The 27,769-nt window shown below is 38.7% G+C and overlaps 3 protein-coding genes across 3 annotated transcripts; 2 read left to right on the forward strand and 1 right to left on the reverse strand.

Annotated features, from left to right (window-relative positions):
- Window positions 1–1,176: 1,176 nt before the first annotated feature.
- On the forward strand, window positions 1,177–11,075 carry il17rb (interleukin 17 receptor B). The gene is made up of 8 exons (XM_084719874.1): window positions 1,177–1,183; window positions 1,712–1,825; window positions 4,005–4,135; window positions 4,287–4,419; window positions 5,760–5,792; window positions 5,904–6,026; window positions 7,481–7,755; window positions 10,512–11,075. The coding sequence occupies exons 1-8, from the start codon at window positions 1,177–1,179 to the stop codon at window positions 10,932–10,934; spliced, it is 1,239 nt and encodes a 412-aa protein (XP_084576000.1). The 3' UTR covers window positions 10,935–11,075.
- Window positions 11,076–14,239: 3,164 nt separating this feature from the next.
- Window positions 14,240–23,416, forward strand: actr8 (actin related protein 8). Its single transcript, XM_084721561.1, has 13 exons — window positions 14,240–14,510; window positions 15,368–15,538; window positions 15,663–15,773; window positions 16,657–16,761; window positions 16,896–17,069; window positions 17,555–17,648; window positions 17,764–17,896; window positions 18,062–18,215; window positions 18,418–18,513; window positions 19,648–19,788; window positions 19,911–20,214; window positions 20,488–20,651; window positions 22,019–23,416. Exons 1-13 carry the CDS (start codon window positions 14,376–14,378, stop codon window positions 22,160–22,162), a joined length of 1,926 nt encoding a protein of 641 aa, XP_084577687.1. The 5' UTR covers window positions 14,240–14,375; the 3' UTR covers window positions 22,163–23,416.
- A 250-nt stretch (window positions 23,417–23,666) lies between these two features.
- Window positions 23,667–27,609, reverse strand: selenok (selenoprotein K). The gene is made up of 5 exons (XM_084721562.1): window positions 27,502–27,609; window positions 26,826–26,916; window positions 25,826–25,900; window positions 24,242–24,334; window positions 23,667–24,037 (listed from the first exon to the last, which is right to left on the reverse strand). Exons 1-5 carry the CDS (start codon window positions 27,518–27,520, stop codon window positions 24,034–24,036), a joined length of 282 nt encoding a protein of 93 aa, XP_084577688.1. The 5' UTR covers window positions 27,521–27,609; the 3' UTR covers window positions 23,667–24,033.
- Between the last annotated feature and the right edge of the window lie 160 nt (window positions 27,610–27,769).

Raw genomic sequence — 27,769 nt, forward strand, 5'->3', positions numbered from 1 at the left:
AGTCATCGCTTTAACTCAAATTATGTTCTTTCCCTAACCATAACAAAGTGTTATGGTCCCTAAATGTAAGTAGACCTGAACATCAGCGTTGTCACATTATAAAACAGAATTAGTTTGTAGAGCCTGCGCAGAGAATAAACAAAACGTAGAGATCTCGCGAGGGTTCCACAAATATATGGTTTCCCCTGTAGACACGACCACCACAGACAGTTTGCTCGGTCGTGTCTAGAGGGGAACCCCCAAACGCAGGAAAGATCTCGCGAGACTGATCAATTTTAACCCAAATCATAATCTTTCTCTGACACTAGCTGAGTGTTTTTGTCTGTGAACCTACCCACACCTTAACCACAGCCTTGAAAAATTAATAAAAACATGATTAGCTTGTACAATGTGCACAAATTTGAAGCAACCTCTAAAAATCTCGCGAGAGTTTTCTAAACCAACGGTCCCTTCTTGACCGGCGCGGGCGGGGCTTAGCAGGTTTATAAATTAACGGAACAACTGTAGTGTCAGATGGAAAGTGGATCACAGGTGAGTAGGTTGTGCTCTGCTCTCAGGTTTGAATGTGCTCTGAATTATGAAAATGTACGTATTTCTCACTTTTTCTGTTTATTAATTTTTGTTGTGCTTTTTAGGCTACTCAGGTAGTGAAGATGTGGGGAATCACATTGATTTTTGTGTCCTTCATCGCTGCTCAGGTGGCACCACATGGAATTGTAAGTTAACGACTTTACCACGTAATTCTTCCAGTTTCAGATTCAAAGTGATTTACCTGTACGTGATTTTTTTTTTATTTCTTTGCAGAAAATGGTCTGTAATGAAGTTGATGGTATGTTGTCATATTTATTATTCTTACTCCGGATGAACTCTGGCCTCTAATGTCAATAATATCATCTAACTTAAAAAGCGAAAAGACTTTTTTTGTGTGGTTTTGATATAGAATATAATTTGCTGGTCAATGCGGAGACAAAACTTTAAACGAACAGTTCTACCCAACATCAAAAATACATATTTTTACTTTTGCGTTCTTACTTTCCCTTCTTACTTTAAAAAAATAGTTCCTACTTGAGTAACCATTACGACTGTGAAAAGAGATGTTGCTGTTGAGTTTCAAATCAAATATATTTTTTGTGCTTTGAGCGCCACAAGCTGAGTGCTGTCTAGTTTCCATATGAGATGACAGGTGATATCTCCAAAACTCAGCAGGTAACGCCACATCAATCTAGACAGACAAATCGACCTACAGGTATGAAAACAAATGTATTTTTGTTTTTTGGGTGAACCATCCTTTCAAGGCTAGTGGATGATTACTTGCACTTAAGATTTGTTTCTGTTCTCAATAGCTCTCACCTTTCTTTTTGCATTATATTATATTATATTATATTATATTATATTATATTATACATTAATTCAGGATGACAGCCAGATTGCCAGCTTTACATTTTATATGTAGCCCAGGGGTAAACAACAAAAGTTTATTTAAAATAGCTGACTGAAACTGACTGAATACAGTCAGAGGCTACACTGGTTTTCAGGAGTTCCAGAATATAATGAATATAATGTTTTTACATTGAGTGTTTTCTGGTGTTCTGACAGACTGGAACAAAAAGTACTCTTCAAGAGCTGAACTAACAAAGAACATCTGCTTAAATGTCAGAATAATACTGCACACATTATTAACGTGTGGATTTCTTGTGGTCTTTTGTTCCAGAGTTCGCTCCTCACAGCGAGCTGTCTCCATCTTTGCTGGCGGACTTGAAAGCGAAGCTGGTCCCAGAGGGAGAAAGATACAAGATAAACATAAGCTGGGCAATCAACATTGATGGTAGGAGAGGGCACTTTGTATCTTTTCCACATGGAAACTGACACCACTTGATATTGTTGACTTTATGGCAGTTTACCAGACACTTCTACACACAAATGGTGAAGAATTCTCAAATAATAAATATATGTAATACAAGACTGAGTGATTATTATGCATCATTGCATTGTCCATTAATTTCCATTAATCTGTAATGACTATTTATCATTTGTTCTGTTATTGTCATTTATCCAATAACGGAGTAGATGTCCCAGGCACTTGTTAATTCATTTAGGGGAGACCGGGGGCAAGTGTAACATTTTTCACATTGTTGACTGTATAAAACACTACACAATACTTCTTTCTTCAGAGAGCAGTATTTATTAGCTATGTTATAGCCAACAAAGAGGGGATAAAAGAGATAAAGAAATTGTAAAGAACGGCGGGGGTAGGACCAGAAAGTTTTTTTAAACTTTCTCTTACCCCATCGAACAAGAACAATATTATTTATATTCATTATTTGTCATTAATGTGCTGTTGAGGATCCTGTTTGTCTTCTTTCTTTCTTATAGCTTGTTTTTATTTTGTTTTTATTCTTTTAACATGTTCAGTAAACTTCAAACTCAACTCAACATTATATTTAATCGGGAATTTGTACAGATCAGTGAAATGTTTGAGTGCTATTTCACAGTAATTAAACAGTTTCGGTTACTGGGGATGTGCACGATTAGACAACTAGTCCCCGCCCTCGCTAGTCAGCACCAGAAATACTGGTTGTTTAAACTATTTATAAATATTTCATTCATGCATGATGCCAGTTATCTGTTGCCTCTAAGATTTTATGTAGCCGCCCGCCACTAGTTGGGGCTGCGGCAGTGTCAGACTGCAGCCCCTCTCGCTAACCTGATCGCCTAGGCAACCCCGGATGATTATATCAGCAACGTTGGATAGATGACAGCTCGTAAAACCAGCGCGGTTTGGCAGTGTTTATTCACTGTTAGACTAGTCGACTAGTCTAAATGAAACTTTGCGTTTAATCAACAGGGAAATTAGTCGCCAGGAACATCCCTACCAGTTACACCCTCTGTGTCCTCTCTGAACAGGTGAACCACCTGTTTAATGCCCAATCACAGCTGAAAATCTCCAAGTTCTGTTTTCTGTAGCTTCCGGTGCTGCAGAAAAATAATACATTTTTATTGGCTTTAGCTGGGAACTCTCTGCAGACAGTGCAGACAGTGCAGTACATAGCCGGTATTGTGGCATCGCACTCCACCCACGGATATATTGCTTTCTACAAATCGAGGAACGTTCTGTGTCTCTTTTCCGTCTCATAAGCTAATTTAGCTAACTTTGGCTGCAAGCCTTCCGCCGCGATGTTTGAAAGGACGTCTGCACGTCAGCAGAGATGCTCAGCCCATGGAAGTAGCGGCACGCTGTAACTGGCCACTCCGGGGTTCCGTAGTAACAGAAATGAGAGAGGAAAAACATAATGATGATAATATATATCATCAGCTATAATATTTCATTTAATGCAAGAAGTGTTACATTTGCCTCTTACATGGTGGCAATTGTAACACTGAAAAAATAAGTAATATTAACCCACTGTATCTCAATATACACCTCAAAGTAATCACATTACAGCTGTAGTTTGTATATATGTTCAGATTCTTCTTGATGCCAAACATTGTTTTGCAGAAGACTAGGAAACTGTTTACATTTGAATTTGGTGAAATATGTTTGGCAACACAGAAAAACAGGGTCCTTCCATTGGGCTATGTATATGTCCAATATCCTGAAGCCATGATAAAATCTTATATGCTAGCTAGCAACGCCTATGTCATCTAATCTTAAGGCAGCAGAAGGAAAATACAGTACATCCAAAAAGTTCCTTTCATATGTCAAAATCATATTGTTGCTGAAAACTTCTGCTGTGGTGAAATGATGCCACTCCTGTTCCACAGGGAGACAGAGAATCCTACTGAATAAGAAGCATCCCTCTAGCTTGTGTTTGTTTGTAGGAATTGAGTGTGTTACAATTGCCCCGGCCTCCCCTACTTGACAAACAGGACTCATGACCTCATGTTGAGGTGACTGCACAAGACCTGACAAACATTTACGGTACATACTCTGCCATGCTGGAAGTGAAGGATACTGACTGATTGAAATCTAATGGCCAGTGATGGTCATCTGATATTTTGAACTTTTTTGACATTTTCTGTCTCTGCAGCGAGTATTGATTTTCTGAACGGAACACGGATAATCATCTCAGGATCAACATACGACTGTATATATAATCAAAGTTTGGCCAATGCAGTTCACACTGAGTCGACACAGGTATCATGGGGATGGAATCTTGATTAAAAGTGATAATGTTTAATCTGTGATTGTTTGGACAGCATGAGGTTGACATAATGGACTTACTGAAGGGTATGTGAGGTTGAAAGGATTAAACTATATTTACTGGTTGTCATCTTTTCAAATCCAGATATGGTTCCATTATGTAGTGAGCAAGTCCACTGGCATCCACACCATCCAGGCTTGCAATCTCCCTTTGCCTCAGCGGGGGAGCGGCCTAGCATACAGAGTAACCAGTATCACTGTTCCCCGCATAATACCACGTAAGTTTTTTTTTTTTAAATTCTCCAATTTTTCAATACTTGCAGCAGAGTATTTTATTTTCATTTAAGCAGGCAATTTGTCGTTAGTTTGTTAGACACACTGCCCTGCATAAGAAACATTAGTTAAAGGGATAGTTCAAATTGTTTGATGTTGGGTTGTATAAGGTACTTGTTACTTGTCAGCGTATTACCTACAGTAGGTGGTGGTCAGATGCCCAAGTTAGGAGAAGTTGAGAGAGGCACCGGCATGGAAGCTAAACCAGTGAACTGCTGTAGACAGGGTTAACAACAAAAGATATTTTAGCCATTCAAAGTGTGCACCTAAAAAATTCTAAATTTTGAATATTTTCACCACTTTCACCGTCTGTGTTTTAAAAGGATTGTTTGGATTCACCCAAGTCACACAAGAATGCAAACAAATAAATTGAGGCGGCAGTAGATCTTAAACTCCTGTGCTCTGCATCTTAAAATTACTAAGTTTACCTATGGTGTTTGGTTGGTTTGGAGGGAGTGATATTTGGCTTAGTTTCCCATAAGAAAAAGCTGACAGGCTGCAAAAGAACTGTGAAAATATTAGAAATCAAGCATACACTTATACTGATACTGATTATTTTAGGTGGACTTTTTTTAAGTGGCAAAAAAACATTTTGTTGCTGACCCTGTCCACAGCAGTTTATTGCTAACTTGGTTAGTGCTGACCACCATCGACTGCAGGTAATACACTGACTACTGATAAGTACCTCATAAAACCCCACATCAGATAATCCAAACTATCCGTTTACTGTCTCCATAACATTGCATACAAACCTTGTTATTTGCACAATATTGAAATACTACATTTTCCTACATTTTCTACGATTTGATTTCACCAAATGTTTCAGTGATCATTCAGGATTTTTTTCTGACCACATTTCTTCTTGGAAGATGATGGTTCGTCACTGTCCTTCCAGGTTTTAATAATGTGTTGGACAGTTCTTAACCCAGTTTTAGTAGTTTCATCAATCTTCTTAGTTGTTTTCTTTGCTTGATGCAGGACAATAATTTGACCCTTCTGAAACAAAGTAATGTATTTTCCACGAGCACAGGATATGTCTTCTGTCATATGTTTGTTTAAGAAATGAGAAGCTACTCGCTGCATCAGTTAGGGTTAAATAACTTGTTGTCAGCTGAAACATATTAATCATGGCAGTAATTATCCAATGGAAGGATCTTACGTATTTGCTTAGATGAATCCAGGTAGTGATTTTTTTGTCCAGGCAGTGTGTATGTTGTGTCCATACAGACTGCATGATGTGAAAAGTATTAAAATGTTTAAACCTTCTTCTCTGTTTTCTGACCAGCTGTTGCACCTACAACTTCTTCTATTTCTACAGGTGAGCAATATCTCTTGGGCATGTGTGTATGTATGCATAATGTAATACATTGTACTTTATGACAGATGTTGATTATTCTTTCTTTAATAATATTTTTTAAAATTACTCCAGTTGAAAGAACGACGGCTAAGACTACACCAGTTGTCCCTGGTACTACCAACTTCACCAGCGTGGCCATGGCCATTTTTGCGGGACTGGCCAGTTTGATGATCCTGAGTTCCTGCTACATAATCTGTAAATACAACACAACACTGACAACATATTTCATTTGTTTTCTACCAAAACAGGCAGTCTTGCAATACACTATGCAGTCGTAGCGCCCGGAGCATTATTCAGACGTCAGCAGTGTATTGAGACATTAGATTTATTTATTAATGTTTCTCTAACCTTAACCAAAGAGCTTTTGTTTCCTAACCCTACCCAAGATTATGATATTTCATTATTTTAATCAAAGTGCAGTGTTTTGGGGTTATTTTTTTGTCCGTTGCCCATTTGAACTTGGATAGCCTCATTGTTTACAAAGGTGCAGATGAAAGCTTTGGACATAATTCAAATTGTCGGCCCACTGGGCAGTGAATAATGATTTTAGAAGTGACTAAGTAGATCAACATAATTCATTCTTAAGTACAAGTAAAAACAAACTCGAAAAAGTTCTACAAATATAATTACAAGCAGGCTTTGGGATTGTATGTAACAAGATTACATAATAAGGATACATGAAAAGGGAACTGTATTCCTTTACAGGAAAAAAGACGTGATCAGAGTACAGATACATTTAATAAAAATGGAGATTTTTAGCAGGATAGCAATTTTAAAATATATTTGGAAATAAAAGACTATATACTACCTTGCACAGTTTACACATATTGCAGCACCTTATGAGTCTCTTCTAGTGGAAAAAATGTTTTCACTAGGTTATTTTACTTTTAATCAGTAACAACATTGTCATCTTCAAAATGCTGTCACCATCCAAAGACTTGACATCTAAAATGACATCTATAATTCTTCAGGCAAGACCAACTGCTAACGTTAGCTGCACCGAAATAAGCAGAAAAAAGATGCTAGCGACTGGGATGATGTGTGTAAAAACACAAGCCCCAGGTTGGGATAAGTTTATGGCAGTTTTTTTGAAGTTTAAGTGTGACATGTGACTTGGATAGTTACTCAACAAAGTATGTTTAAAATGTGCATAATTAACACTAATAAACTGAATCTGCTTTTGTGCTTAAAGGAAAGAATAGCAGGCATACAATTAATAAACATAAAAAAATTATATTGGGCTAAACAATTTTTCCATATTTGGTATTCAGGTAATCCAAAACTAACAGGAGGTAATCACGTTCCATTACTTTAATATTGTGATACTTACATTTGTTTACTGATTAAATTTTTAAACAGGTAATTAGTAAATATTGGTATATATTTGTAAAGTAACTCTCTTAATGCTGAATATGAAATGAAATTAGTTCCACTGCAGCTAGACGTCTTCCTGTCTTGTAATGTAAATTCGCTTCACCTCCTAGATTTGAAGGTTGGATGAAAGAAGTATTTAAAACTATCAAGCTCGTGCTTGCTACAAATTTTTCGTAGAAATTCAGAAAACCCTTCTAGCTTACATAAAGTGACTGACACTGCTGCTGCCTGATGCTGGAGAAAACTAACCTTTCCAATAATTTCTTACTCCCCAGATAAATGCTGTGGAGCCAACTTTGCCACATCACTGGGTTTCAAAATGTTGCCTGTAGCTCCCATGGATGCCATTCCTGTCCTCGTGGTGTACCCAGCTGAGAATTTGGCCTTCCAGCGGGCAGTTGTGGCCCTGGCAGAGTTCTTGCAGTGGAACGGCGGCTGCAGCGTCGCTGTCGACATGTGGCAGCAGGGGAAGATTGCAGAGCTGGGGCCGATGCGCTGGCTGGCAGAACAGGCCAAGGCTGCAGACCGAGTGCTCATCGTGTGTCCACAGGTCGAGAGTGTTATTTGTCTTTAACATTTATTTCTTGCTGTCTGACTAGGAATGATTTTGGGGATGATCTTTTTTAATTGTATTGTTGGTGATATGGTGTCACCAAGTACACAAAATATATGAAACAAAAGCTAAAATACAAACAATACAAAATCACCAATACATTTTAAATATTAGTGTTTAGAATTGCAAGATTTTCCAGTGAGCTAACATGTGTTTGCCCCACTATTTTGTGACAAAATGGCTACAGTGACAAAGGTATATGATGGTTAAAATAATAAAATCCACATAGTTAAAAATGCAAGAATAAAAAGAAGTAGTTGGAGTAGTTGTTTTGTTTACGGTATGAACAACAGTATATACAACAGTTTACATTTTTATTCCACAAGATATACAGAATATATCAGCCACAGAATATTCAATAGGAAACTGACCATGGGATGTTATTAGCTGGCCAATTATCGAATTATCAAATCGAATTATTTGCACAATAATATATAAAATGATGAGGTAAATAAAAACAAACAGATTTGAAGAGTGCTGATGTCAAAAATATAGTCAACAGCTGCAATAAAAAAAAGGTGCTTGGTACAACAACTTGTATGATGTTGTAAAATGTTGCTGATCTGATAAATCGTTTCTGCAGCAGCAATATTTTGTACAAACAAAACTGGAAAAGTAAGTGCCCTGGCAATATTACAGAATGTCTGATATGGATACACGAAAAGAGAAATATGTAATATATTTATTGTTCTAAATCATAAAATGACCATGATAGTCATAAAAGGAAACATGCAACAAGTTTGCTTCTGAAAACAACGCTACAGCCACCATGTTCTCCTTTAAAATTCCCATTGCAGACCAAAACATCTGTATTTGTTTGCTTGTTCTAGGTTTATTAGGGTTCATATTAATGCAGAATATTTGCTGAATGAGTTAGTGTTGATGAGTTATAAGAAATCAGTCATTATCTTCTAGAGTCAGTGGATGATCATAATAGTTAGATTGAGCAACAGAGTCACTGCACTCCAACTCCAAAGTACGCATTTTTGGAGCAGCGGATCAACTTACAATGTGGGATTCGTCTGCATTTGTCATTATCTACTTAAGATTGTTGCACTCATCCTGCATCATTTTCAATGTCCCTGCAGGCTTCAGAAAATTTGCCCGAAGGGAGGAAAGGGGAGGGAAACAACTTGGTTCAAGCATAGGTCATATATTGAATAGGGATTTGACCTGCAGCTGCATTTAATATTCCATCTGTGGCTCCAATTCACTATTTTACTGCAGTACTTATTTTTGAATGCTCAAATATAACATATTACTACTTTAAAGTGTAATATAATGCTGTGTACATTATTCTCAGAATCTCAGAAAGAGATTTAGTGACCTTATTGCAGACAAAACCAACCTGTTCTCTCAAAGAGTTTATCACCAATTAGAATACCAAAGAAATACTACACAATGAATATGAAGTTAAATTTGCCTTTATCTCTTTACATCCGGGACCAAAATAAGGACTTTATTGTGTCACTCAGGGTAATCCTTGACCTTTTACAATTGTCATGAGTGCCTATTTACAGTTAAAAAGTGGGCGTGTGAGATTAGTATGGTAGGAAATTCTCAGTAACACCTGATAGTGCTAATTCCCGCAATACAGAGCCTTCAATCATCCCCTTACACCATAAATCTTACTTTATTTAGTACTGTAATATATAAAAGCGTATTTTTTTCCATTGTGTTCTGTACTTTCAACAGTGAGTGGTAGATAAATGCACACGAAACACATCCATTTACTGCATACTGTTAGAAACTGAGTACAATTAGCTTATAATGGACTAGTTGCACAGCACACATTTCGACATGTCATACTGGAAAACGCAAAGGTGTATTAACGACTGCTCTGTTCCACTTAGGGGAGGTCCTTGTATTGTGCATGCTGGTTCACGGTCACTGTTACTGGACACCTAATGTAACTGAGCTTTAATCACTGTTATTATCCACCTGTGTTTTTCCTGGTCTGACGAGTCAAAATGTACAACCAGTCCACCCTGGTCAGCCATGTGAGTAATCAATACACAAATTATTACACCATTAATCAAACCAATAACTAGTAGCAGTCAACAACAGACAACCTTATCATGTTTTAGCAGTTACCTAGTGTTTCTGTAGTTGTGACAAAATATTTAAAAATATATAACATATTAGCAGCCTGAATTAAACTGAACCTCCCTGCACTTTCCAGGGGAATTATTACACCAAATTCCCTTTAAAAAATATGAAATTTTAACTATTTTTTAGATGTTTATAAAAACACGTAACTCTTGAAGCGCAAGACAGTATCCAAAGCTCACTACCAGTACCTGTTGGTCAGCTACACTATTTCAGAGGGATTCAACCATGAGAGGAAAACAGTTTTAAAAAATTAGGAGTTGTCACTAAAATGTTTACTGCTTCTTGGATCAGATACACGCCAAATTAAACATGAACTCATAACACTGTCTATCAGGTGTGTTTACAGAGGACTGATTGCAGAATGTTTTGCTTTATTTGGGGATTTTATTTCTGTGGCAGCAAAGATTTTAAGACTTTTTTAAAAGTTGCCTGAACAAAAAGTGTGGATGCAAAAGCATGCATTTGCTAAAGGGGTGCAGCTCTGTTTACTCCATTGCTCAGGTGCCTGTGGTGGTTGTGCGTGATTTACTGTCCTCCTTCTCATAATGTCTTAAAACTTAAGTTGAACTCTCTTCTCGCAGCTGTCTTCACAGCCCAGTGACTCTCCTCCCAACAACGGCCTCCCAGAACCCTCCATCCCAGCTGCAGCTCATGACCTTTACCCCCTGATCCTCAACATGGTGGCGAGCCACGCAAAGAGCACCAGTGACTTGGCTAAGTTCTGGGTGGTGCAGCTGGGCCAGCAGCAGGACAAGAGGCCAAGTAATCTGGTGCCGGAACTGAGGGCCTGCAAGACTTTTTGTCTGATGAAGGACTTGAACAAGCTGTACAGCAGCCTTCACACCCAGAGGCAAAACAGGAAGAAGATAGCAGATCTGATCGCCAAACCCAAGGTTGACAAGACTGCTGTAAAGTTACGGGAAGCTGTAGAAAATCTAGGCGGACATCAGCCAAGCATCATCAAAGAAGTGGAACCATTAAAATCTGTAGTCACAACTATTTGAACGTCTGTAATTAAAATGTTTCCACAGATGGATAACAAGGATAGGTCAGAGTAGTAGACAGAATAGTAGATTAGTGGATAGCGGACTCTTTCATTATGCTTATTGTTTTCTAAAATGTGTTTATTTACTTTATTTTTTACATATAATATGACATAGACGTGTTTATTTTTGTTACCAAAATACTGACTTATAAACAGATATGTTTGTTACATCTGCAAACCTTAGAGAAGAAACGTGATATATTTACTGTATTAAATCATAAAATAACCATGATTTGTCACCAGAGATTAAGGAAAAAAGTTGAAGTACAGACTTGTACAGCATCAACGCTACAGCCAGTATGTTCTCCATCGAAAGTAATAGAGGAATAAAAAATCACTAATAATCTTTTAGATGAAGTAGGTGTTTATAACAGTTACATTGAGCAATATGTTAATGGAGTCTGACAAGCATTATGGCAGGCAGTCACTGAACACCAAGTCCAGAGTGTGTATTTTTGGAGCAGTCAGCTTTTGTTTTTGGCTTTTGTTTTCAGAATAACGGGTTTACAGCTGGTTCACACTGCATGCTTGAGCAGCACATGAGCTTGGTGTTACTTGCTGGTTTTAATTTCTGTGCCCATATTAACAGGTTAGAGTGTCCTTTCAACCCACATGTGCAGTCGGGACTTAAGTGTTTCTCCTTTAAAGATTGATTTAAGAGAAAGTGGTGGATTGTGGCAGAATACATTTCCTTATTAGCCATCAACTAAAACTAAAGGTTACATGCTCTGTTACACTGTATGTTGTAATCCCTCAAGAATATTTGTTTATAATCTCAGACAGAAAATTTAACTTGCTATCTTATGTGTTTTTATGTCAGCATGTAATGACTTGACAGCTTGTATGGTCTAGTACAATATATATATATATATATATGAGTGTAATCTAGTAGTCTTGATTTATTCAACCAAAAGCTGCATGGTGGATAGAGGGAGCTTTTCGACGAGTGGATTGGTTTCCCTGTTTTCAAGTTTTCTCGCAGAGCACACAGAAAGGACTGGAAGCACTAAGTGGCTCAGTAGATGTGTGTTTCCAGGGTAACCTGCTTCTCTGTCATTAGATGCTTGTGTACACGGGAATAAAGACTGATGGTTTCATGTTGTTCTTTTGAATTGTGTTAGTGGTTGAAATATTTTTTTTTGTTTTCTCAGCTGTTTTCACAGTAACACTGAAACTTGAGACACAATTCACCACATTTGCACTGCAGCCATTTTCCTCTGACGCCACACTCAGGGTTGGAGGCTCAAATGCTGTTATCTGGGGAATAACCAAAACCTGTAGCTCATGTTCCTTATCTTACACCAATTTTGCATACATATAAACGCATTTCATGCTTTTCACCAACATTGTAGTTCTAAACCCCACTTTTTGCACAGCACTTGCACACAATTCTCCACATTTGGCACAGTGCTCAGTGATAAAATCTCATGTTCATGTAGAAAACATTGCTATTCAGAATGCTAAACTCAAACCACTAATCACACTGGTGACTCCAAAGAGACAAAGGTAAGCTCTGCTATGTTGAAGAACAATGGATGCAAACTTTGTGGAGACAGGGGCTTAATTTTCTTTTTCTTTACTGTATATGCAGATGAATTATTTTCTTTTTTCTACTCTTTCTTCTGTTTGAAGAACACATCACAAATCCAGCTGTTTTTGCATTCAATTTTTTTTTTTACAATTGCTTAAGCACAATTTTGAAAACAGGGCTCATTTTGTCAAAATGCTACACACACTTCACAACCACACGCACAAGAAGCAGAACACCTCAGATCTTTTGCAAAATGAAACACCTCATTCAAAACAAAAATGAGTAAAAACTTTGTGACCATATGCCTCATATGATTTGATTTTGTTTGAACCAGTTACACACTGCCGTGCTCAATCTAGAACACATTTGACATTTCTACTTTTTTTTAGGAAAAGCCTGGGATTTTTTAGAGATGGCACGCCCCCCTTTCAGAAACCCCCCCCAAAAAGTTCAAAGTCCAAATTACTGTTGCAACAGCAGGTCTGGTGAGGTTGAGCTGAACTCTCGGTTCAGCCTCTCAACCCAGAGTTTATAACGTGGTCAACTAATAGTGTACATTTGATAAATCTGGTACAGATAAACTCACCTGTTGACTTTTTTTCCTCATGTTTGACAGGTGAGTTTACAGTTAAGCACCAGAGCCACTGTTTGAACTGTGTGGTATTTTGAAAGGCAGTGCTCTGAAGGGTCAACAAGTGACATGATGTTTAATGATTTGAAAAACACTGTGTGTCAAAAAAGTGTGTCAAAAAGTGTGACACTGACAATGCAGATCTGGGCTGAGGTGTTGCTCCTTGATTCACTACCTGTGTGTTATTTTTACTTTTAGTGTGCAAGCAATCGTAAAAAAAAGTGTAGATGTCTAATGCTATAAAAAATGATTCCTGTGTTTTCTGTTTTATAGAGTATGAAAGTATGACAAACAAGTTTATAACAGCCTTACTTCACACAGTCTGTTGTGTAACAGTGAAAATGCAAAAGCCCTACTGATAAGATCATTGTGGTTTTCCACCCATCACACTGTTCCATTGAGCACCTCTGTGCTCAGCTGGTTCTTAGAAATGTCTTTTCAGTTGATGTGTGTGTGGGTGTGTGTGTAGGTATGTGTGTAGGTGTGCGTGTGGGTGTGCGTGTGTGTGTGTCATTTTAGGACAAAGTTTCCTTTTGAGTAGACATACCATTGTTTTGAATGCAAAGTTTTGCTAGAGGTTTGTGGTTTTTGTGTATTGGTGTTGTAAGGAAAAGCAACGTGTTCAGACAGTGTGTAGCAATTGACACTAACTGTAAATGCAATAACAAATGGCAATAAAGTAATAATAAGAAACATATCTACTTCTCTGCTCGCTTTCCTTGTGTTTTTTTTTTTAAATTCCATGTAATTTTAATTTATTATCCTACAATGGCCTAACTCCTTGCTGCAGGAGGAGGTCTAGACACATTTATAAAGAAAAGGAAGTAAATAAATCATGCCATACATAAATATCAAAAACATTAAACAAAAAACACTAAGTATGTTCAAAGCAAAAATAGATAATAAAATAAAATTCAGAACCATAGTCAATTTGGAAAATAGCTTTTCAGTCACTCTGAGGCCACAGTGGCTGGTGTTCAGCAAAAGTTATAGTCTTGCCGACTAATACAATCCATTTGCCATTTGTTAGAGGCAGTGCCCAAGAAAAAAACTCTTTCGACAAATAGAAATCACCGTTTTGTATCACGTGACCAAACACGGAAGTAGAACCTAGCACTGCTGCCGCAACTTTTCACTAGGAGGTCTTTGATTGTGGTCGCATTTCAAGCAAAATACAAACACGGAAAGGTTCGACCCATTATTTCTGGTTATTTAGGAGACTGCATTTAACTGTAACTATGACTCAGGCTGAGAAAGAGCAGGACAACGGGAAGGAAAAAGAAAAGGAACGAGACAAGGAGAAAGAGAAGGAGCAGCAGCGCGGGGTGAAGAGACCCATCGCTCCTCCGACCATCCCAGACCCCCTGCAGGAGGTGAGAGGGGAGGACGAGGGTTTCACCTGTTGTCTCAGGCGTAGCATATTTTGTCATGAAGCCAGATACCCGTGTCTGAGTCTCTGTAATTCAGCCTGTTCAGCTTGTAGCACAGACATCCTATGTTCAGGACTGACAGGAGGCGTAAATCAGTTACTTGAACTCAATCTCGCGAATTTAGTTTAGTAGATTATTTTCATTATTGGTTAAACTGTTTATCGTTCTTTTGGTCGATCTTGTATTCAGAAAAGTGTCCGGTTCTGCCAAAATCTGCCTTAAGATACTTTATTTGACCACTATTGGTTAAACCTCAAAGGAGATCGGTTTACATTGACATGAAAAGCAGCTGTACTGTACTGTGATGGTGCTGTAATGCTACATGGTGCAAGTATTTGTTCACTATTTTGTACACTGTTCTGTTCAAAGATTGTAGGTCGACCCCTCTGGAGGAACTTAATGAATCAGCTGACCTTTGTTGCATATTAAGGCTGGCCATCAAACATTGTTACTGACTACAAAATTGTCCTGGACAGTGAATACAAAATGTTATACCATCAAACCACACAGGGCTCAATGATTTAATAATGTTATTCTGAAGAACTCTTTTGTACTAGTCAATCATAAAACTATGGAGCTTAATCCCAGATCAAATGTACATTAAAGGGAATTAAATGTTGTCTTCTCTGTCTGTAATGTTGTCATTGTAATGATATGTTAAATATGAATATTTTTGTATCTTGTCTTGATTTTTTTCTTTCGATGGGTTCGTTTGCTTGTTCAGGTCATACAGCACCAGCATGACATTGTTATGCTTTGCTGAACATTTATCTTAATGTGTATATATTCCTATTTTGCAGCAAATCCAGAGCAATTTTGTAGTTGTCATTCACCCTGGTTCAAGGACGCTCCGCATTGGCCGAGCAACAGACACTCTGCCGGTGACAATCCCACATGTGATCGCACGCAGACACAAGCAAAGTGGACAGCCCAGATATGAAGATGCCTGGCTTTTGAGAGAAGGTCTAAATGTACGTCATGAACGAATACACCCACAGTTGAGTCTTTCATCATGTGTTTCTATACTCAGCATAGTTTCTTATTTGTGCCATTTTTCATTTGCCCTCATCAGTGCTTCTTCTTTTTGTCCAACAGAAACCAGAGAGTAATGAGCAGAGGCAGAATGGGCTCAAAATGGTCGACCAGGCCATCTGGTCAAAGAAGATGTCAAATGGAGTGCGGAGGACACCCGTGTCTGCTGAACAGGTGTGTACTGTGGAGGGGAGATAATTGTTGGATGTGTATTACAGCAACATTCACCAATACAACAACATGATAAAGTTCCATTCAAATGAAAACAATTTACAGGTGTAAACCAGCACAGCCAAATTTGAAACCTCTTTGTTTGCTATTATTTGTTTGGTTTAAGTGACTTTTCTCCTTTTTGACAGAAATCTGCTACGGGCTTGCATGTAAACTGCTACAGTAAATAATGGGTTGATTAGTTGAATTAAAGCAGTGTTTCTTAACCTGGCGGTTGGAACCCCCAAGGCAGTCGCAAGATAAACATAAAACAACAAACTACCGAAAGCATGCTGGGAAATGAGGCCTGTATTTTAAACTGAGAAATGTCTTTCACAGTACATTACCTGTACCAGTGATGTAATTTTAATTAGAGCACATTTTATACAGTGTGTTTGTTTGTTTTCTCATGGTCAAAGTGTGCATCCACTCATAAAAACGTGCTATAGCCAGTTTTGCCAGCTATCACTTGAAGTAATGGCATCCCAGAAAAACTACTATAGCTCAAAACTCAGGCCAACAGGAGACTGGACAGGAAATTAAGATGGAGTCACCTGAAAATCAGACAGCAGCACCGTCAACTAAGAAATGCAACAACAGAGCCCAGAGCTCCCACCAAGTTTCAGAAATATCATCCGGACTTCCTGTTATATTGATTTTTTGTGGGAGCTGCAAACACCAACCTGATTATTCAGGGTTGGTGTGACTCGAAAAGATTTGGAACCATTGATTTAAAGTATAATGAATGACTCTAGTGTTGTTGTGTCTAGTGTTTGTGGGCTTTCCTGTGCAGAAATGTATAGAATAATCTATTTTTATACCTGATTGTGTATTTGCATGTGTTCAGGCCAGAGCTTATAACTGTCAGATCCGTCCGGCAGTACTAGACAGCAGCTCCAGGGTGAAGTGGACGAACACAGCTCACCATCCCCCTCATCTGGTGGGAGAGGAGGTCAGTGCATGTGCCTAAATGTGTCTGATAACTCTTAGCAAATACCAAAACTGTTTGCATTACCTAAACTCTTTTCTGTCCATTTTGTTTTCTCTCTCTCATTTGCACCACCCCTCCATCCTGCTGATATGCAGGCTCTTTATGTGAATCCATCTGACTGTTACAACATCCACTGGCCAATTGTGAGAGGTCAGCTCAATGTGCATTCTGGTCCTGGAGGCTCGCTGACCGCTGTCCTGGCTGACCTGGAGACGATCTGGTGTCACGTCATTCAAAAGCAGCTGGATATTCCCCTTAAAGACTTCAAGGTGAGAGAAACCTCCTCATCTATTACTATTATCTATTACTGTCAAGTGTGTGTCAGTGTAAAGTTCAACCTGTTGTCCTGAAAACAAAAGCCCCCTGCTCTAAAAACACACATTCTGGAGTTTGAGTTCAGTGACTCCCTGCCTCCTGTCTGCCAGATTCCATTAACATGTTGCTCAATTTAACCGTTATAAAGATCTACTCCTTTTAAAAGATTATTAGTGATTTCTTACAACTCATAAGCAGACACTTACGTCTTCAGCAAGCATTTGGCAAGAATTTAAACTCTTAATTACTATGAAATGGGCAAACAAAAATAGTCATTCTGGCCTGGGCTAGTAATTTCAAAGGAGGACACTGCGACTGTAACATTGTTACAGTCAACTTTGCATGTTTCTGGGGGAATATCATGGTCATTTATGATAAATTACAGTAAATATATCACAAATTTCTGTTGTAATACCTTGTTTTTATGACTGGTTTCCAGTATTACAGATGCATCCTATTGGTCCCTGACATTTACAACAGGCAGCACATCAAAGAAGTTGTCAACATGCTGCTGCTAAATATGGGATTCTCAGGTATTATTACATGCATGTAAACATATATATGACTTGTTCAGAGTTGGCTGAAGAACTACCCCATCTGCCTTTCTTGTCATCACCTTACACTCTCTCTTGGTGTGCGTGTTTGTAGCGATCATCGTGCACCAGGAGTCGGTGTGTGCTACATTTGGCAGTGGGCTGAGCAGTGCTTGTGTCGTGGATGTTGGAGACCAGAAGACCAGTCTTTGCTGTGTAGAGGACGGAGTGTCACACCGGAACTCCAGGTTGGGCTGAGAACCACTGTTATGTTTAATTTATATTTTATGAAATTGTTCATTCAGCCAGGTTATAATTAAAAATATCATGGATTCCCTCTAATGATGGTGAGTGTTTGATTAAAAAAATCATGATTATTATAGTATGTTCTGTCTGTCTGTTGGACTTTGCAGGCTGTGTTTGGCATACGGTGGCTCAGATGTGACCCGTACTTTCTTCTGGCTCCTGCAGAGAGCGGGCTTTCCCTACAGAGACTGTCAGCTGTCCAGCAGGCTGGACTGTCAGCTGCTGCAGCATCTCAAAGAGACCTTCTGCCATCTAGACCAAGTGTGTGCTGGTCCTGGGTTGGAATCTGTGTGTTTAGAGGGAGCACTGGGGAACTGTAGCTTGTTTGTTGATCAGTTTCAGTAAAGCATTAGCAGCTTTGTTTCTTTTTAGATCACCGTAGTTGCTTCTCAGCAATAGACTGAAAAATCTGAAGGTATTCACATTCATTCTAAAAGGTCTTTCCTCCACTTACTTGTAACAGGACATATCAGGACTACAAGATCATGAATTCCAGACACGTTTCCCAGAAGCCCCAGCTCTTCTCTACCAGGTTCGACTAGGGGATGAGAAATTAGAGGTATGTTATTAATAGTAATGAAAAGCTAACTGCTTTTTAAAGGTCCAGCGTGTGATTTACTGGCAGAAATGGAATATTATATTCATAAGTATGTTGTAGGCATACATACACAATCATCATGGCCCTAAGAATTTATGATAATGATATTATAACTATTATGGCTATGAAGAGTCTGACTGAGTTTGAAAGCATAACAGTACATAAGTACAGTACAAAAGTGTAAACAATGCAGTTACACTTAATGAATAGTGAAGAGGTGCACGCGGAGTGAGACAAAGTGAGAATGTAAAGAAACAAATGACTTCAGAGGATTCAGTGAGTTTAAAGATTGTAGGAAGATTTGTCAGCTGCTGTAGCAGCAGCTTGGTAAATGCACCAGAAAGACAGTTGATTTTTAAATAAATACTGACATTTTGGGTTGGTAGAATTTGGTAGAGTAAAATGATGAGGAAATAAGAAGGTACAGACGAACAGTTTCTGCTGGCGGCCATGGGTGATGATTGACAGGGATTGTTTTTGTGAGTCTGTGCATTTATGGTGGTGATAACCTGCATTGTTTAAAAATGTGTGAAGAACAGAAAGAAACAGACACCAGCTTAAAAAAAACGTCAGCAGTGATTTTCTTGTTTTTCCCCAGTGAATGTTTACAGACAAGAATTTATGTCTGCATCTGTCACTGGGTAATACAATTTGTTAATTCCATTACAAGAAAGACTCAATGTTCTCTGCAATTAGGTGGAAAAAATATGTGCATATATATAGTATAGGCATAATCACATGAAAATAGGAATTGTAGTGTTTTCGTTAGCGTAGAAGGAGCTGTTTATATCTACAGAGGGCATGGGTGCTCTGGAGGCTGCCATGTTGCACTGCCAGGGTTATAGCCCAGAACGGACAAACCAAACGCTGGCTCTAGAAAGGGCCTGGGTATTTTTTGTGAGATTTATGACCAACATAAGTTCTCCTGCATGCTTGGAAGCAGAGAGTGAGACACAGTGTTTGTAATCTGCAAGCTCAATGCTAGGTACCAGTAAGTCCTGCATACTGGTCCTTTAACACTGGTGTTCCAGCTTGCGTATTAGAATTTATTTTCATCTGTGGCTCTATTTGTGTCTATATCCCTCATGCTCGTAGGCACCCATGGGTCTGTTCTACCCGACCACATTTGGTATTGTAGGTCAGAAGATGACATCACTTCAATACCGTTCCCAAGGCGACTCGGAGGATCCTCATGATGAACACTACCTGCTGGCCACCCAGAGCAAACAGGATCAGGTAACACACACACTCATACAGAGATATGCACACATTTCACATGTTGAATTATATTACATTTTATTCAAGATAGAAGCCCTGTGGACTTTTTTTTTTGATCAGTCACCCATTTTCTTCATCAGTCCTCCAAATCAGCTGCAGATAGGAAGGCTAGACCGGGTGGAGGTTTGGATGGTGAGATGAGCAGTCAGGGGAGTGGGGAGCTGTCTGACCTGCCCAGGGGCTGTGGGAGTGGCAGCGGTGGTGGAGGAGGGATGAAGGGGGAGATGGAGCTTGGGCCTGCTCAGGGCGAGTGCCTGATGGGGGCAGGAGAGGTGGAGGAGCCCCTGTCTGCTCACCTCTCCAGGAAGACTGCGATCATGAGCCAGTTTGAGAGCAAAGCACTGGGCCTGGACAAGGCCATCCTGCACAGCATCGACTGCTGCGGTAAGAAAGGACAGAGAGTGAAGGGAAGAAGGAACATTTATGTCTACATGTTACACTGTTGTGTCCCTTTTTTGTCATGTGTTTTTTATATTTCATTATGAAATTTTATAAAATATTATATTTCAAAAAGAGACAGTTGAAATTGGGTCACAAATGGAAATACTGAGGAATTGTGTAAATAAAAAAGCACTATATAAAATCATTTTATTTTATTAACAAGGGGGTTAAAAAAACCCTCCTGTTTTAACTCGCCTCCTTTTCTTTTATTGACAGCATCGGACGAAACCAAACGCAAGATGTACAGCTCCATTCTGGTAGTGGGAGGAGGGTTAATGTTTCATGGTGCTCAGGAGTTTCTGCTTCACCGCATCATCAACAAGATGCCGCCCTCGTTCAGAAGGCTGGTGGACAACGTGGAAGTTATCACAAGACCAAAGGTAACCAGGGATGATATGTTGTATATAGTCACAGAATAGGATACAGGGGCCATAAGAGAGAAAATTCACTTGTATCCTACCTGAAGTGTTTGGTAACCATGGTAATTAGGGTCAGGCCCTGATTTAGGAAAACATTACAGACACACAGGTCTTAAATCAATGTCCCTATCCTAACTGAAGATGGGAAATATGTAAGCATCCCAACTTCCCAAAATTTTAAAGAAACTCTCCTAACTTCAGGATAGCCATTAAGCTGTCCTAACTGTTGCAGTTTTATGACAAAATGCTCCTTACTAGATAAAGCCTATCTGGGGCCACAATACTGCAAAAACAGCAGAACACATTTGGATTTCTCGAGGGTACAGATGTTACCAACACTTCTGAAGGCCCTTATATTACAGAACAACTGACACAAGAGTTTTTGGAGCCAACACTGATGTTAGGGAGTAAAAAAAACACATATTGATATGTCATCCATTTATTCTATACAGTATATAATATATAGAATAATATACAAGAACGCACATTGTTTGCAATCATCCTTAAATGTGGTTTACATCCTCTCAAAATATTTAGAGTCAGGACGTTTTATAATTATTATGAACTTTTTCATCCAAAATGACGTCAAGGCACAGTAGAGTTTCTCTGGTATTTTTAATAAAACTATAAAATAACCACAAATAGATGTAAACCTGAATTAAACAATAACAATCAGCATTATGTTCTGTTAAAAAAAGTTTTCATAGAGACACATACGAACAACATATATGCTGATACTGATATAGGCTGATATAGCTGTGATCAGCCAATATTGGACTGGTAACATCAGTCACTGGGTATATTAGTCAGGCTCTACTGTACGCACCAACAGCAACAAGAATAAATGGCATGAAATTGCAACTAATTTGGAGTTGAAATTATGCCTTACTATTCACATCAAGCTAACTAACTCACTCATCTTGTCTAGAAGTGTAGTGTGTGTAGAAGTGCCCATGTACATTTCAATAGTAAAAAGCAAGAGTTACAAAATTGTTTAGTTCAACAGGGTGAGAAAAGTAGTGGTTGCTAGATAATCGACATAAAAGTAGATAAGCAAGGTCGGTTTCAGTATTTAGGATTTCCTAACCTGAGATAAAATAATGTGTGCTTCTGTAACACCAAAGATTAAAGACTCATATTTTAGACTCTTCTTATCTTAACACTTAAGATAGGAAGTTTCTGTGATACAGCCCCTGATTTGCACTGTAGGCAAAGTGGCATGATGTTCAGTGACCTTTATTTTTTATGTGTCAGAGGTTGGAAGTTATTTAGAAGACTGTATAAACACACAGCTCCTCTCACACACTGTGTGTTGATCTGTGCTGTAGGACATGGACCCCCGGCTGATATCGTGGAAGGGTGGAGCAGTGCTGGCATGTCTGGACACCACTCAGGAGATGTGGATCCATCAGAGGGAGTGGCAGCGCTTTGGTGTACGAATGCTCCGCGAGAGAGCTGCCTTCGTCTGGTGAAACATAACGGATTTTACTTGAACCTAACACCATGTCTACACAGGATGAAGCATAGTGTGAGCAGCATGTTGGCAGAGCAGCAAGTTCATCTGTCTACACGGTCAGGCACGGTATTGAGTGTAGGTCACCTGCGCTTCTGCAGCACTTAGAGAAGAAAATACAGTTAAAGTGTAAAAGTAAGTTTTGGTTAGTGTTGAGGTGCATCTACTAGGGTTGGACGCTATCATTGCCAGGTCTAAAAGGTCATTGTCTCGCCACTACATACCTGTAACTTAGTTGTTTTAAAACAAAATAATATGACAAGGAGATGCAGTACAATGACCAGCAACTCTGAGAGGACACATTGCCTCAAAACAGAAGACTTTTAAATCACCATGTGAGGATGGTAGAGGGCTCAGTGATCGATGACTCTCAGCCATGGCAATGAGCGCCCAACCCTAACATAGACAACTGAAAAACATGCCTGAAACGCCACCTGTGTTCACACACTGTTAGAGAAGACTCCTAAAAATATATGGTGACACACACAGAGAGTAGCTAGTAGATAAATCAGCGATGTGGAGAGAAAACCTCAGGTGTTTTCCTATAGGCAAACATTAAAATCACATACCGGGAGAGTATATTGACAGCATCCCTTTGACAGTTAGAGTACTGTTAACATAATGTTGAAATCTGTCACCAAACTATCTCCATTTCAGTTGCTGTGTTCTGTCTTTGATCTGTCAAAAACCCAAACCAAACCATTGCTGTGTAACACTTGAACACTCTTTATTAATAGAGGTGGGAGTTTATGTTTTAATATTCTCTGAATAATACTGCTTATCCTGTTTTTGGTTGTTTGGATATGTGTAAATAAAGCCTTGGACATTTGGATAAACAACAGTTGAATTTTATTCAACAAACAAAATCCATCTTTCTTGTAATTCTGAACATTGAATTAAAACACAAGGAAACCTCCAGTACAACAAACCCAGAAACTCAATGCTTACATGCATTATGAAACAACTGCAGCTGAGTTAAAAGAATGACAAAAGAATGCCTCCAGTGCACTGCCACTAACCACATTATATTCACATACAAATCACATCTTATAAATCTACTTCTTTATGTCTTCCTATATTATTAATATTGAAGTACAGAGACCAAAGTATGCCATATCTCATTTTTCTCTATTGCCCAGCTATAGAGGCCAGTTGTGTCATCACTAAGGCTGGCTGACATGGTAAATAATCATACTGATTAAAAAAAAACAAACTCATAATCATGATGATGTGATAGTTTTCTTACAACTGAAAAACAATATTTGTAGGCCAGTGCATCTCTGCAGCACTATGGTAGTTCATTATAAAGCTATTTTTTGTCACATTTTACCTTTATCAAAAAAAACCCCTGTAGCTTCTGGGATTTGGATATTTGTGATTTCAATAATATTTCAATTAATTGTGCGAATCATGTATTAAAAAGTGTGACAGTAATGGAACAAGATGAAATAAGTAATAACATGTTTTAAGAGCACAATCATTTATTCAAACAAAAGGATACAAAACAAAGACGGACTAACTTCATGCTTCCCTGAAGGGATGATTATAACCAAGATGTCAGCGACACACCTCTCTAGAAAACTGGTGCGACAGGAGAATATGAGGGCAGAAGCAGGAAAAGTGGAGAAGTGATGCCGGGAGCTGCTGTATCAGCCGTTCTGGCCCCTATGAGTAGGAATTCCCAGAAGGGCGTCAAGAAACTGCTTGTGGCAGCAGCAGCCAATGAAGAGGGGGCTTCAGCACTGTGACATCACCATCAGACACCATCTTTAGGTTCTCAGCAAAAGGACACAGTGCCAGGCCCCACGCCTACACAGCCAGTGTAGGCGTTTACCTGCAAAGAAGTCATGGTTATACAATCAAGGAGTATCTGTTGGGCAATTACAAGACTGCTTGGAAATGTTTTTATTCTTCAGAATTCAAACCCCTAATCTCATTTTGTGATACAAGCCACAGAAACAGAATGTACAAGATATCAACAAGGTTTATCTGATGACTAATGTTTTATTTAGGAAAAAAAAACAAAACAATTTCCTACCTTCCTCATCCTCCACCCATTGGTGGAGCGCCAGGACCTCCACCGTGGGAGATTCTTCCCATCCGTCTTCTGCCACCTGGGGGACCTGGAGGACTGCAGAAGTGAAAGAAGAGATGGAACAATGGCATGAGACAAAAAAAAAAGACCTTAAAATTGCAACAATAACTTCTTTATTATTGTTTTCATCATTTTCTTGCCTATTACAGATATTTGAAACTGTAATGAAGGGGTGGGCAACATCAAGGAGTAACTCACTCCCTCTCCTGAACTGCACTTAATTCACAATGTTGTAGTTCACTCACAACTGCTGTCGTGTGCAAAAACATAAAAATAATATTTAAACTCTGAAGCTCTCAGGTCAGGACCTTCCCTGGATTACAAACAATATGGATCCAAAAAATACACAACAAGAATGTAACACAATATACACCTACTTTTTTCTTTCAGTTTAAAGGTAAAATCAGTGGGATTTGTTACATGCACCAGAAAGTAGGGGTGTACATGTACATCATCTAGTCAATTAAGTGTTGCCACCCTCACAAGTCGGCATGAGAAATAGTAGTTGGTTAATCTAATTATTATTTTGTTAATGTAAAACGCCAGTTAACTGTTGCCTCTAAGATGTTACACAGCTCCCTGCTACTAGTTGGGGCTGCAGTCTCCCTGCCCCTGTGCTAATGCCTGGATGTTGATATCAGCAAAGTGGGACAGATGATAGCTTGTAAAAAGCACAGTTTGGCAGTATTTTGATCTAGTAAATGAAAATAAGGTTGTATGGTGGCTGTGTCATACGAAACTGATATAAACTGGAGCAACGTGTAACCATTGTGAGCACAGGCATGTGGAGGTTAACCTGCATGTTAGCAACATGCTAACACACTGCTAATGTTCATCAGCTTTGGCTAAATGATGTGGTTTACCTGCAGATGCTGTGATCCTACTCAGTCTGAAAAGTGAGTTATTATGATCTACTGTAAAATAATTTGCAATGTTCATAATGCAAAGTGCCTCACATTTCAGCGACATTTATAATATGATCGGGTAATTGAAGAATATGATTAATGTCTTCAAATGGCACTTAATACACACAGTACTTTTTGAAAAATTTTCAACATTATCAATTAATAAGTTGTGCTAAATTTTAACTGTCTGTTGAGTGTTTTCTTAAAATTTCTGTTTAGTTGACAGGGAAATTAGTCCCCAGGAACATCCCTACCAGAAAGGTAGTTGATTGCTGAGTATCATTCCTAGGATGTCAAATATCCATGTTAAGGGTTGGTGAAGCATCCACAGCACAACAAAATAATGCAGGGCGGGGTTTCTAAAGATCCAGCCATTACCACACACTTCCAGTGGGTCATAAGTGATGATTAAAAGGGATTGTCTTTTTTTTTTGTTAAAGGAAATTGCTGCATATTATGCCTTTAACGGGATACCCATTCCAAATAAAATCCTCAAGTAGTTCCTACATATGACAAGTACATTGTACCACATGGACTTAACTCACATCATCAGGTTAGGGAGTAGTCAGGCGTGTGTGTGATAGTAGAGAAGTAGAGAAATGACTGTGGCTCTGAGACCTACCCTCTGGGATCAGTGAAGCCTGACGAAGCACTGCTTCCGTGCTTAGACATGTGCGGGTCAATCAATGTCTTAAAACTAGTAGGGGACAAAGAAGAACAGAGTGGGTTACAGTGTTATATTGTGACAATGGAAACATTGTTTTTCTCAGTTCACTGGTTTAAAACAAAATACCTGAATAAAAAAAGACATTCCCATCTGGTTAAGCATCCACTTCATTAGCAAATGTTAGCATGCTAATGAAAGATGTTAAACACTAACTGCTAAACATCAGTGCATTAGCGTCATTGCAGGTGATAAGCTGCTGACATCAGAATTCAGCTCAAAGCTGAGTCTAATACAGCCTCAGAGAGCTGTGACACGTATAGTCGTTTAAGTTTTTTACTATTACTACACTTTCAATCTTTTTCACTGCCCACAGGTTAACAGTATTAAAGCTCTAATGATTGATTAATTGATAAACTGTCCTCTATTGCAAACCATTTTGATACTTGATTAATTATTTTGAGTCATTCTTTTAAAGACAAAAATGCCCAAATTCTTGAATTTAAGCTTCTCAAATGAGAATATTTTCAGAATTCTTTACTTGTCTGACAGCACACTGAATATCTTTGGGTTTTCCACAAAACAAGATATTTCAGGATGTTGTTTTGGGAAACAGCAATCAATATATGTGACAATGGTTGAAACAGCTAATCAATCTGTCAAAGAAATGATCAACAGATTAATCAATATGAAAATAATAGTTGCTGTCCAAAACAATATTAAACAAAATAAATCCAATATAATGTGGTTCCTCTCATCACTCAAGGATGTCAGCTGAGTCTCAACACCTCTTGAAATAAAAAAAAAATCATTACTGACACCCTTAATAAACCTCGTTAAAACAAACCTTCAAACGTAGATTACATGTTGATCACATTATTAGAGAGACCCACATTATGGTTAATAATGTGGCCTTTTGGTTTAATTGATTGAATATTTGTGTGAGTGATTGACTTACAACAGGCCAAGAAACTCCACTGCTCCCCAGAAGAGATCGACAAGTAAGGACAGTCGCCATGGCGACTGTGTCCTGCTGTCCAGGACCTGACCTGAGAGAGACATTTGGGTGAGACACCAGCTAAACGTTTAGGCAGTTTCCAGTAGGACTTTCCTTAGACTAAACTGGTATATTATGCACAAAGAGGAGACATTCAAGACTTAAAAGACAGACACAACACAGCAGAGCCATGTTTCCCAGAAGGATCTTATGGTTAAGATGATCTTATCCCCACTGTAAGTCCGAGGACAGATCATCTCAGTGTTAAGATGTTTTAACGAAAAGGGGCCTGTTTGTTACATCGCCTAAAAGATCGCCTCACAGGACACCCGACAAACTTCTGCAATTAACTCTGAAATTAGGAAATATGTGCCGAGAAATTATGGAAACAGTAGTAACATTACAAAGACTCGCATGATTAACTCAGCAGTTCTTGCTACGCAGGTTCGTCAGGCTAAACTTGCTAACAAGCTAGAGAGCTAAGTTTAGCCAAACGCTCTGCCACCTTTACATATTTCTGTGTAAGTTTTGTCATTTAAATGAACATGTTCGATAAAATATCTATACACATACAAGAAAGCTTAATATTCGTTCTAAGGATGAAAAAACAGTTGAAGACACAGTGGAAACCACTCACCGTTGGACACGTACACCATCTTTTGGTAACAACGGCTTTCACAGCTGTGTTTACGACTGGCGGTGAACTTCCGGGTCCGTTCATTTCAAAATAAAATATTTTCCGTTGTTGCGCTCGGATATTTGCCCCCACTCACTCACTCACTCACTCACTCACTCACTCACTCAATCAATCAGTCAATCAATCAATCAATCAATCAATCAATCAATCAATCAATCAATCAATCAATCAATCAATCAATCAATCAATATGTATATACTCTTAGAGT

The sequence above is a fragment of the Lutjanus erythropterus genome, chromosome 6, assembly GCF_056507025.1.
Source record: "Lutjanus erythropterus isolate fLutEry1 chromosome 6, fLutEry1.hap2, whole genome shotgun sequence".
Lineage (NCBI taxonomy): Eukaryota > Metazoa > Chordata > Actinopteri > Lutjaniformes > Lutjanidae > Lutjanus > Lutjanus erythropterus.

Bases quoted from the DNA above. Each gene is read 5' to 3' on its own strand.
- il17rb (XM_084719874.1), top strand. The intron at 5,793-5,903 runs GTGAGCAATATC...AAATTACTCCAG, and splicing joins AACTTCTTCTATTTCTACAG to TTGAAAGAACGACGGCTAAG. The intron at 7,756-10,511 runs GTCGAGAGTGTT...CTCTTCTCGCAG, and splicing joins TGCTCATCGTGTGTCCACAG to CTGTCTTCACAGCCCAGTGA.
- actr8 (XM_084721561.1), top strand. From the start codon at position 14,376: ATGACTCAGGCTGAGAAAGAGCAGGACAACGGGAAGGAAAAAGAAAAG. The intron at 14,511-15,367 runs GTGAGAGGGGAG...CCTATTTTGCAG, and splicing joins TCCCAGACCCCCTGCAGGAG to CAAATCCAGAGCAATTTTGT. The intron at 18,216-18,417 runs GTGTGTGCTGGT...TACTTGTAACAG, and splicing joins CCTTCTGCCATCTAGACCAA to GACATATCAGGACTACAAGA.